At 55.6% G+C, this 11,905-nt stretch overlaps 1 protein-coding gene across 1 annotated transcript; it reads right to left on the reverse strand.

Annotated features, from left to right (window-relative positions):
* Positions 1-8,932: 8,932 nt before the first annotated feature.
* On the reverse strand, positions 8,933-10,394 carry LOC104328242 (coiled-coil-helix-coiled-coil-helix domain-containing protein 2). Its single transcript, XM_075435003.1, has 3 exons — positions 9,957-10,394; positions 9,617-9,767; positions 8,933-9,185 (listed from the first exon to the last, which is right to left on the reverse strand). The coding sequence occupies exons 1-3, from the start codon at positions 10,392-10,394 to the stop codon at positions 9,166-9,168; spliced, it is 609 nt and encodes a 202-aa protein (XP_075291118.1). The 3' UTR covers positions 8,933-9,165.
* Positions 10,395-11,905: the final 1,511 nt, after the last annotated feature.

Consider the following 11,905-nt stretch of genomic DNA (forward strand, 5'->3'; position numbering starts at 1 on the left):
CACCTCGCAGCCCCCATACCCAGTGGGTACCTCCTGCCCTCCACAGGCTGGCTCAGCCCCTCCTGATGCCATCACATCACCACCCAGCGACGGCCCCTTCCCTGCCCCCTGCAGCACCCAGCCCTGCTCCCATGGCATCCCGGAGCCAAAGATGTTTGCAAGTGGTTCCTGATGTGACTGGCTCGTGCGTGCTCTGAGTCTGAGGGAAAATGCAGCCCTGAGACACAGCCCTGCCTCATCAGAACACCCCAGCACCGTGTCTCTGGCACGGGCAGATCCTGAAGAGGAACCACCACCATCACCCAAGCATGCAACGCAGCAAGCTGGACACTTGCTTTGCTGTGCCACGCTGCAGTGCTCTGAACAAGGGCTGGTGCGCCCTACAGCTCATCTGTTTTTTCTGCGTTCTCTATCAGTTGGTCTAACAAAAGCAAACACCCACACAACAGTGCCCAATTTACTGTGACACAGGCTCCCTTGGGAGCAGTGAGGGGATCACAGAATCACAGAATGTTAGCGGTTGGAAGGGACCTCTCTGGGTCATCTAGTCCAACCCTCCTGCCGAAGCAGGGTCACCTACAGCAGGCTGCACAGGACCTTGTCCAGGCGGGTCTTGAATATCTCCAGAGAAGGAGACTCCACAACCTCCCTGGGCAGCCTGTTCCAGGACTCCATCACCCTCTAAGTGAAGAAGTTCTTCCTCATGTTCAGATGGAACTTCCTCTGCTTCAGTTTGTGCCCATTGCCCCGTGCCCTGTTGCTGGGCACCACTGAGAAGAGTCTGGCCCCATCCTCCTGACACCCACCCTTCAGAAATTTGTAGGCATTTATAAGGTCCCCTCTCAGCCTTCTCTTCTCCAGACTGAACAAGCCCAGCTCCCTCAGCCTCTCCTTGTAGCAGAGATGCTCCAGTCCCCTCATCATCCTTGTAGACCTTCGCTGGACTCTCTCCAGTAGCTCCTCATCTCTCTTGAACTGGGGAGCCCAGAACTGGACACAGTACTCCAGACTGGGCCTCACTAGGGCAGAGTAGAGGGGGCAGAGAACCTCCCTCAAACTGCTGGCCACACTCTTCTTAATGCACCCCAGGATCCCATTGGCCTTCTTGGCAACCAGGGCACACTGCTGGCTCATGGTCAACTTGTCATCCACCAGGACACCCAGGTCCCTCTCCACAGAGCTGCTCTCCAGCAGGTCCACCCCAAGCCTGTACTGGTGCATGGGGTTGTTCCTCCCCAGGTGCAGGACCCTACACTTGCCCTTGTTGAACTTCATCAGGTTCCTCTGCGCCCAGCTCTCCAGCCTGTCCAGGTCTCGCTGGATGGCAGCACAGCCTTCCGGTGTATCCACCACACCTCCCAGTTTTGTGTCATCAGCAAACTTGTGAGGGTACACTCTGACCCTTCGTCCAGGTCATTGACGAAGAAGTTGAACAAGACTGGGCCCAGTACTGACCCCTGAGGGACACCAGTAGTTACAGGCCTCCAACTAGACTCAGCGTCGCTGGTGACAACCCTCTGAGTTCTGCCATTCAGCCAGTTCTCAATCGTCCTCACTGACCACTCATCCAGCCCACACTTCCTCAGCTTCCCTAGGAGGGTGTTATCGGAGACAGTGTCAAAAGCCTTGCTGAAGTCGAGGTAGACAACATCCACTGCTCTCCCTTCATCTACCCAGCCAGTCATGCCATCGTAGAAAGCTATCAGATTGGTCAGGCATGATTTCCCCTTGATGAATCCACGCTGACTACTCCTGACAACCTTCTTTTCCTCCACTTGCTTGTTGATGACCTCCAGGATAAGCTACTCCATCACCTTTCCCGGGATGGAGGTGAGGCTGACCGGCCTGTAGTTCCCTGGATCCTCCTTCTTGCCCTTTTTGAAGATTTGAGTGACACTGGCTTTCCTCCAGTCCTTGGGCACCTCTCCTGTTCTCCAGGACCTTTCAGAGATGATGGAGAGTGGCTCAGCAATGACATCTGCCAGCTCCCTCAGCACTCATGGGTGCATTCCATTGGGGCCCATGGATTTGTGGGTGTTCAGATTGCTTAAGCGATCTCTCACACAGTCCTCCTCGATGAAGGGAGGGTCATCCTTTCTGCAGGCTTCCTCTCTTACCTCCAGGACCTGGGATTCCTGAGGGCTGGCCTTAGCACTGGAGACTGAAGCAAAGAAGGCATTCAGTAGCTCTGCCTTCTCTGCATCCTCCGTCACCAGGATACCCACCTTGTTCAGCAGCAGCCCCACATTATCCCTAGTCTTCCGTTTGCTGCTGATGCACTTGAAGAAGCCCTTCTTGTTGTCTTTGACATCCCTTGCCAGCTTCAATTCCAGGCGGACCTTAGCCTTCCTTGTTGCATCCCTGCATGCTCTGACAGCATTCTGCTACTCTTCCCAAGTGGCCTGTCCCTCTTTCCTCGTTCCATGGGGAAAAGGAGAGTGTAAGGTGTCATCGACGGGGACAGTCAGAGCAGCTGTAACACAGATACAGGGTCTGCACCTGCACTGCTATGAAGTGGTGAGCTGCCAGTTACACCTGATGGGACCATACAGCACCTTGCAAAGCTGGGCTGCAGGGGCTGCTGCAGTACAGCAGGCAGAAAGGACTCTTGTACATCTGCCAGGGGGCTGTGGAGCATATAGGAGCCTCACAGCAGTCCCCACGTGTGCGTTAAAGCCTGGCAGTGTCCCACCTGTGCCCATCCGGGCAAACCTGCTGCATCAGACTTCTTAGAGCCAGCCGACAGCGGGCAGCAATGGCTGCATGAGGCCAGCTCTAAAGCCCCTTCAAGGCTGGGGCTTTGCCTTGATACCTTCCGGGCTTGTGAAGCCCTGCCATTGCAGCGTATCAGCAGCTTGTGTTTCATGCAGCCAGGCCACTGAGCCCATGGAGGTATGAGCATGCTGCAGACACAGGTCCAGCTGTTACCCACCAGCACCCCCAAAACTAACTGCAAGGTGGTGGCAAGGTGAACATGAGTCACCCTGTGCGTGTGTCCTAGGTGAAGAGTGTCACACATGCACCCTGTCACCAAGCGCTGAAGAAGTCAAATCCATGGATTAGACACAGACTGTGAAACGAAGACCCATGAAGGCAGAAGGAAATCACCCCCTCATGCCAGGAGGGGCATTTTGGAGCAAGGGAATTTGTCCACAGAGCAGAGAGCACTGGATATGAAGTACATCAGCGTTGCTACTGGGTCCTGCCATTCAGGTCCTCCACATCTGCTGACCAGCCTGGGGCCATGATTTTATCCGTATGTCTCAGCATCTCTGCAGGAAAAGTGGATGATGCTACAGGTCCCGCTAAGCACTGCTGCAGAATGACTTGTACAGCAACATTTGGCCACCAAATGGAAGATGCAGCCAGTGCGTAAGCCATGCACATTGCTCGGATGGCCCAGGGGTGCAGGACAGTACCTGGCTGTGCAAAATACAAGAACAGGTATGAGCCCAGCCCCATGCTCATCCCACTCTGCCAGCTTTATTCCCTCCTGCACGCAGTATGAGATGTGCTCAGTAAACAGAAGGAACTCACCCAAACAAGGTAAGATTTATCCCAGGTTGTCACGCCACTGACCAAGCTCAGCTGCCCTTCAGGCCAGGGTGAAACGGGGACCAGGACTTACTGCCACGGCACCCTGCATTCGCCTCAAAGCCCTGTGGCTTCCTCCTGCTCTGCTGCGCAGGTACAGCTGCTGTCCCGGCCACTGTCCACAGTGCCTCCCGGGCTGCGAAACCCTGCTACCTTGTGCTCCAGAGCAGGACCGGCACAGGTAGGGTCCTCAGAGAGGCTTTCCTGGTGGCATCCAACCACCTCACAAGAAGACCACGTCTGCCCTCAGCTGGGAGCAGGGTGGGCATGAGCTGGCACCATCACAGCCCAAAAGAGCTGCAGGACAAACAGGGAGGGCAGAAAACACCACAAGACTGTGAAAAGCCTTGACGTTCAGCGTGGCTGGGACCACACAGACACGACAGGGGCTGGGTTACACAACAGCCTGTTGGGAAGGCTGCCCAGTCTGTGTGGTCCCAGCCACGCTGAACGTCAAGGCTTTTCACAGTCTTGTGGTGTTTTCTGCCCTCCCTGTTTGTCCTGCAGCTCTTTTGGGCTGTGATGGTGCCAGCTCATGCCCACCCTGCTCCCTGCTCTTGCTGGAGGCTCAGGAATCCGCAGGGGCCATTCCCTGTTGCTGGGAAGTCTGGCTACTGAAACTACGACAGCGTCAGCTAGAAACACAGCCCCTCCCCTGGGCTCTCCAGCAGCTAACGCCATCGCTGTTGGGCATTTGGTCATCCCCGCTGCCTGCAGGTCGGCATCCAGCACGAGCACCCCCCACACCACAGGCCTGGGCCCCCGCTGGAGGAGAGCAGCTCTGGGAAGTGGCATGCCAAGTGCCATGTTCGTTACAGTGAGATACGGAGGCGCATCGGGAAAGCACCAGCTTTAACTCATCTCTGGGGCCGGCTGGTCACCAGGACCATCTCGATCACCAGGTGGTGGCCCCACGAGGGGCAGGGAGGGACATGGCACCTTGATGCACAGCAATGCCCAGCAGTTAGGGAACAGGGCAGGAGAGGTCTGCCAGGGCACATCAGATGAGGCAAAGGATGCTGTTTTAAAAAAAAGGGATATCTTTAACCCCTACACAATGAATCACAGAGGATATAATACATATAAAAAAATACAATATACTACTGATATATATGTAGTATATGTTGTTATATAAATATGTGTATAATTATATACCACTTATATAATATACATGTTTGTGTATTTACATATATTTTGATACAATATATGTTTTATAAATTATATATATGTTTTCTACATAATATAAAAAAAAAATCTCTGGTTAGTTGCCATAAACTCCTTTATTTCCTTTTGCAATGCAATTTTTTAAATATCAAATTTTCAAAAACAAACCGTCCTGTTTTCTGCCCAGTTCTGCTTTCAGACACTTTAAGACTTGTCTCAAAAAACTACAACCACAATGAATCGCAGAGGAAAAACATCCCAGCAGAGCCACATTCTTAGCAGGAAGTGAGGCCAGACGCAAGGATGAGTTTCCAGCCTTGCAGCTCTGGGAAATCATTGAAGGGGCCTCTGCTCACCTAAACACAACCAGAAGACCCATGGGGCAGAAGTGACAGCTGCCAGCAAAGCTCCTCTGCTCCCGGCTGTGTGGAAAGGGCTCCTCCGGCTCAAATCCTGGCTCTCAGCTTCAGAGAGCAGATATCTGCACACAGGTGGGAGGAAACAAGTAGATCCTGGCCTGGCCTTGCCCAGTTGGCCAAGAGCCTTTGCCTGACCCCAGACATTTGCTGCGGAAGCTGCCAGATGCACAGGGCCCTAAGCCTGTGCTCCCTCTGCTATTTAAATTGGATCCCCAGCTCTGACTATTGATGTGTCAGCCCTGGGGATTTCTCAATCATGACAAACTTGGTGAGAGTTCATAGGCAAAATGCCTCCTGGTGACTCAGCCGCAATCTCCAGCTCTTTCCCCTTGTGACCAGGACAAGTTTGTGAAAGTGGACCAGACAGGGCCAGGGCTCACTGTTTTTTCCTACTCATGTTTGATGAAACAAAGTCGAAGGACACAGACACTTCATGAATTAGAACCACTCTCCCCAAATCAAAAACTTCATCCTCACTCCTAACCTGGAGCACTCCCGGCACCAAACACCAGCAGACATAGCTGTAATAGGCAGCTCAAAGCCCTGCTGATGGCCACGCGGGGATCCTACCTTTGCTGGCCACAATACCAGGCAGTTCTCAGCCCCCTGCTATGCCTCAGCTGTTCCCTGTCATGTCTGCAGTGCCCCCAGATTCAGGGTGACCATACTAGTATCTCAGGTCTCATTCCCTGTCTGCAGCCAACTGCCCAGAGATGGTGAACCTGCAATGTTGCGTCCTGATCCTCACAGCTCACCTGAAGAGGAAGTGTCACTGCAGGCCTGAAGGTACGAGGGCTCCTGAGCAGCAGTCACCAGAGGGACTGGCACTCACCCCTAGAGAAGTGGCAGAGGGTAACAAACAGGTCCTACAGGAATCCCAGGTCTTGCCAAAAAAAAGGGAAAGGGGCAACAAACCTTCACCCCTCTAGACCTCTCTTCAAAGCATCACTTACCAAGCAAAACACCTCTAAACCCCACAGGCTCATGCTGGCTGCACAGGGGCGCATTGGACTTTCTTCACCACATCTCTCTCCTTCCATACTGCATCAATCTTCCGGATGAAACAGGCACCCTGATGAACCTGAGCAAATTGGAAAATCCTGCATCTGAATTTGCCAGTAAATAAAGGGAGCGCTACATCCTCATTAGAGTCGCCTGTAAGTTCCTCAGTGAGACAGCACAGTTCAGTCTCTGCACCAAGAACAGTCTGCTTTGGGCGGAAGAGGGGGAGGTGGTGTCCTACAGATCAGGAAAACCCTGTCAACTCCAGGAAACAAAGATGCAGCTTTGGAGAGGGGCTCTATTCAGCAGTCACTTGGACACAGCACAGTACCTCTGAGGAGACAGAAGCCAGCTCACATGAAGAGCTAGAGCTGAACCTTGTGTTTGTCCAAAATAGCTGCTCTGGCAGAGGAACCATTCCTGGGCAGAGCCACTTGCCCCAGTTACAAGTCTTGACTTCAGTTTTCAGTCAAGAGAGAGATTAAACCATTTCTCCCATTCTGCTGGCAGGAAGAGAAAGCTCTGAAGCCACCCACTATGAATCTTTGCTAGAGAACCTGGGGAAACACTACCCTGACCTAGCAGGTAAGAGCCAGGCATCCACCTCACCTCCACAGAGTAGCCAGGGGTGCAGGCATGACTCCCCTCCCCACCACAGAGGATGCATGGGACCATCCTCTGCATTCCAGTGTGCCCCCTCACAACACTGAGCTTCAGGACTGGTTACAGCTGTGGGTAGCAAGTGAATTCTGGCACCAAGAGAAGGTACAAGCAGAAGCCAGAGCTGGTTTGCAGAACCCCTCCTAGTTAGTGTGACATCAGGCACCTGCTGCTCTCCCACCCCAGAGCAGGCATAAGCCCCTCCAGCTGAGAGGGGTCCAAAGCAAAGAGGGGACATTTTCTTGGGACAAACAAGGTGAAGAACAGGAGAGATCAGGAAACCCTGAAGTCCATCTCCCAGTCTGTAGTCTCACAGGCTGGCACAGCCTCGCTCAAAACACCAAGGGGCAACTGACCAATGCTGAAATAAAACATCTAATTCTGGGGTGAATCGCTCCACAGATCAGCTGCAGCAGCTCTCAGCAAGCAGCCAGGGGAGAGACCAGCGGAGAAGGGGCTCCTTGCAGAGAAGGGCTCAGCCCCTCACCACCACCCCAGCCAGGCCCACCCCACAGAACAAGAACTCAGAGCTCAAGGGCACCCCTAGATGAAGAATGGACCCGAAGGGAAGAGATCCTTTACTGGTTACAAATGCAGGGCAGCCACCACCATGCTGTACTGGCCCAAGCACTCACACCTGCTTCGCAAGAATCCTCTGCTTCTTCACTGCTCATCCTGGGATCCCCCTGCTCTGCTCAGAGGGTCACACTACTGCATCCAGAGCTACAGCTTGACAAGCCACACAAATCAGGTAACTACAGCCAGGCACAGGCAGCAGCCTCCTGCTTCAAAGGATAATTTATGTGCCTGAAGCATGGCCTGCAACCCCAAGTCACAAGAAACTGCACGTCCTTTCAAGCCACCTGCACTGGCAACTGGAGGAACATGCACCCGCATCACTGGATGGGTCTGCCTTCAACACCATCACCATGCTGGCAGAGGCCTTCTACAGACTGTCCACTGCAGTCACCAGGAAAAGTCACTGAAGAGATCCAGAGTCTCCACAACTCCTGAAACAGCATTGCCAACACTTTGCCAAGATGGGTCAGAAGACAGCACACACCTGCTGTAGGTGCTCCTGAGGCTTCTCCAACCAGACCAGCACACACTAACATCAGTCCAATATTTATTTCTTAAAAGGAGTTAGTTAAAACAGCTTAGTTACAGTGGTTCCTACCTGCTCACTCTGGGGCAGCTCAGCACACACAGCCCTCAGGCTTTCAGTCTCTGGCACCGACTTTTTTCCTTGGCTGTCTCTCAGGGGAGCACAAGGCACCACAGATAAGGCCAGGCACAGCTCAGGGCATTATCTACCACCAAGAATTTAGGTCTTGACATTTAGAAGCAGCAGGACTTCCAACACCAGCCTCCAGTATCTGCTGCCAGCTTTTGCCATCAAGACCTGGATTTCCTCACAGATCCAGGCAAGGGGCTTGGATCTTGCCCAATATTCAACAGCTGGTGGTCAGCAGTTAACAGATTAATTCTGCCATGAAAATTCAGCAGTTAAGCATCTGAAAGTGTCATGGTTTCGCTGCTGTACCACTAAAGCTCTAGCTGAAGCCTCAAAATTTTCTTTCACACCAACATGCAGAGCAGGGTCTCCTGCTAGAGGCCAGTCTGCAGGCAGCACTCATGAGACTATTCTGCTATAGTGACTGTAAGAAGAAAGCAGCTCCAAACTTAACCTTGATGCTAGTGACCTTGAGAACATTACATAACCCACTAAGGTTTTTAAGTAAGATCAGCCAACTGCACCCAAGTCACAGGCAGACAGGTCGTATTTTCTTAGCCTCAGGGTCAGAACAGCTCTTCAGGAAGAGGATATCAATGGAAAAAGAATTTGTTACTGAAAATACCCCAGGACACATCTCAGATTACATCTCTCCAGCTCCTCCTCTGCGTGGACTACAGCAAATCCAGTCTCAGCTCTGTTGTGGATCCACTTTTGCCAAGTCATGCAGCCACAGTCCTTGCTAGGCTGCACCTCCTGTTTACAGGAAATACGCGATTGTGCCTTGTCCCATCAAGTGGATGGGATAGTTAACATTTTGGTAGCTTAATATTAGCTTGAGAATTAAATAAAGAACATGCACAAGTGATAAACTCCTTTATTTCTCTGTAATAAATACAGCACTACCTGAATTTCAAGTTCCCACAGGTCCAACCATTCCTTTCCTTTTCTACTAGTGAGGTGAATTATCACTAGAAGACTCCCAAGCTGGTCAGTCTGTTCCCTCCAGCTCATCCCCCATCCATCCTTCCACTCCCTGTGGGCAGTGGGACACTACATCAGGCTCCTCTTCCCTACACAGGGGCAGATTCTTCACAAGAGAGAAGAAACACCTACAGGGGAGAAAGCACAGGTTCAGCATTATGTGCATGTTCCAGCAGCTGGAGTTAATAAAAGCTCTCTTACCTCAGGTGACCACATCAAGGCACAACTACTGACATATGCTTTGAACAGATGCAGCAGGAACTCGGGAATCAAGCATGGAAAGCAGCAGGCTTCTCAGGGCAGCAAGAGAGGAACCTCTAAGAGTGCACTTACAGCCTCCTTGCTTTCACAGAGAGGTGGCCAGGATCATTTCTCCTGCCCTTTCCCATTCCCTTCTGCTTTCCAGGACACAGGAAAGGCAGAACTGTTTCTTATTTAAAGCCTTGAAGGGCACTATAACCTCTGCAGATTGCTTCTGCAACCTCTGAACCCTCTCAGGTGTTCTCCTGGCAGCAGTTCCCTCACAGGTCAGCCCTCCTGGGTCAGGGCACAGACTCACCATTGCTGTACTTGCACTGCTTCAGAGCCTCGTTGAAGCCCTCACACAAGGTCAGGTCCCTCTGGTTGGTAGCACATTCCAGGAACTGCTTCATCTCATAGTGGCAGGGTCCGTAGGGCGACTGCTGGTGCAGGGGCTGCTGCCCAGGCTCCTGCCGGCAAGGACCTCCTTAGGGATGGGGTCCGCGGGCAGAGGCCCCTCCGCCGGTAAGCGCGGCGGCTCCCTGCCAGCCCTCGGCAGAGTAGCCCGGTCACCTTGGGCTGCGGACAGCCGCCCTTCACTGCCCGCGCCCAGCCTCCCTCGGAACCGCCGGCTCCGCCCACCCCGAGCCCGCTCGCACCTGGGCGGGAGCCGCCGCCTTGGCCGAATCGGAGGAGCCGCCGCTGAAGGCGCCGGTGAGGGCGCTGCCCACGACGTGTCCCACGGCGGAGCCCACGGCCACGCCGGCCGCCGTGCTCGCCATCTGCGCCATCAGCCCGGGCTGCGCCGGCTGCGCCGCCGGCACCGGGGCGGCTGGGGCCGCGCTGCGGAGAAGAGCGAGTCGAGGGGCGGCGGGCGGGCACACACAGCCGCCCCCCCCCCCCGCCGCCGCCGCTGCTCCCGGCACCTGGCAGGGGCCGGGGGGGCCGCCGCAGCCCGCCGCGCGCTCCGCCCTCCACGCGCCATCGGCTCGCAAACTCTCCCACCCCCACCCCGCGCGCCGTCTTAAGAGGCACCGCCGCCGCCACGTGACGCCGCGCGCATGCTCGGTCGCCGCGGCCGAAGCCGCCCCGCCCATCTGAGGGAAGGCGGGGCCTTCCGTCGGCGCATGCGCGGAGAGGGGCGAGGCGGCGGAGGGAGGTGCTCGGACCCGCTCAGCCCCCCGTGACGTCAGTGTCCCGGCCCTGCGACGCGCGCCCCGCCAGGGGGCGCGCCCGCCGCGCGGGTCCGGATGCGGGCCCGGTCCGGGTCGGGCGGCGGGGACGGGGCGCGGGGCGGGTCGAAGCAGTGAGGGTCTCCGTGGTCTGTCCGCGGGGCGGAGACGGCCCGTTGGGCTGAGCCGGGGCTGCGGCGGAGTGTGAGCGAGGCGGCCCGGCCGCCTCCCGCCCCCTGCCCGGCTGGCACGGACACGCGCTCGGCGCCAGGCCTTCCGCCCGCGGTGTCGCCTCTACGGAAACGGAGCCGCGGCTGCGCCCTGACGTGGCGGGGCCCGGCCTGGCCACCCCGCTGAAATGAAGGGGCCCGGCGCCGGTAGCTGCCCGAGCGCGGAACGAGCTCCTCCGGGGCGGAGCTGGCGGCAGGGGCACTCCTCCAGCCCAGGGGGAGCGGGCCAGGGCCCCCGAGCGGCCTGAGCCCCGCCAGTGTTCGACGGCCCCGCTGGGAGAGGCCACGGGAGGGGCCGCGCAGTCCCCGGGTGGCGGGAGGGGCCGCAGCGGAGCTGGAAGGGTTTGTCTTGTGGTGGGGGAGCGGCTACCTCGCTGTGCCCAAGTTCAGCGGCTGTGGGTGAAGCACCATCCTATCTCTGGAGTCACTGGCCCAAGCGTGGCTTGGCTCGGTGTTGGGCTCCCGCCACGGCGTGAGGACCATGTTCCGCTGAGTGCTGCAGAGCCACAGAGCCTACGACAAGTGACAAAGCTCTGCACAGCCCGGGCAGGAGTGAAGGAGCAACGGCTGCGTGCAGGGTGCAAGGCGGCTCTGCTGTGAGGGTTTCTGCAGATGTTGGGACAGAGGAGAGCTTCAAGGAGGGCAGTGTGGTGGCTTTGCAAATGCTCAGAGGGTGTCTTCTCCCAGGTGTGGAGCAGGGCAGGGGAGAGCATGAAGGGGCTTGTTGGAAATGGGCAACGGAGTTGGCCTCTGGTGCATGGGAGATGATGGGTGGAGGAGACGTGGATAATGAAGGGTTGGGAGGGGGAAAATGAACAGTCCACAATTGGGGCAAAGAAAAGAAGGTGCCAGGGAGGAGCGTGGGGAGGAATGATGTGGTCTAAGCCATCGGCCAGCACAACAATTTTTGCAGCACCCCTCTGGATACAAACCAGCAGATCAAGGAAACATTTGCAAGGCGTGGACATTGTTGGGAGGTAGGAATCCATAGAGAGATGATGATGAGTCCTCAAATCACAAACAGACAGGCTGGACGACGCCAGTTTTACCTTCAAACCAATTTCTTGACAATCATCTCTTCCCTGGCACCCCAGCTGGTCTCCGGTGCCTCTGTGGGTCCATGTCTGCTTGATGTCTCCCTGGGATGGGCCTGGTTGCTCACTCTGCCTTTGGATGTTCCTTATGCCCTATGGGGTGCAAGAAATT

Source organism: Opisthocomus hoazin, chromosome 13, assembly GCF_030867145.1.
Source record: "Opisthocomus hoazin isolate bOpiHoa1 chromosome 13, bOpiHoa1.hap1, whole genome shotgun sequence".
NCBI classification, from domain to species: domain Eukaryota; kingdom Metazoa; phylum Chordata; class Aves; order Opisthocomiformes; family Opisthocomidae; genus Opisthocomus; species Opisthocomus hoazin.

What these genes read in the sequence shown, in the direction of transcription:
- LOC104328242 (XM_075435003.1), bottom strand. Translation starts at nt 10,394, where the DNA reads ATGGGCGGGGCGGCTTCGGCCGCGGCGACCGAGCATGCGCGCGGCGTC. An exon ending in AGGCGGCGGCTCCCGCCCAG is followed by an intron (nt 9,768 to 9,956) that starts GTGCGAGCGGGC and finishes CCTTGCCGGCAG; the next exon opens with GAGCCTGGGCAGCAGCCCCT. An exon ending in GCAGTGCAAGTACAGCAATG is followed by an intron (nt 9,186 to 9,616) that starts GTGAGTCTGTGC and finishes TCTCCCCTGTAG; the next exon opens with GTGTTTCTTCTCTCTTGTGA.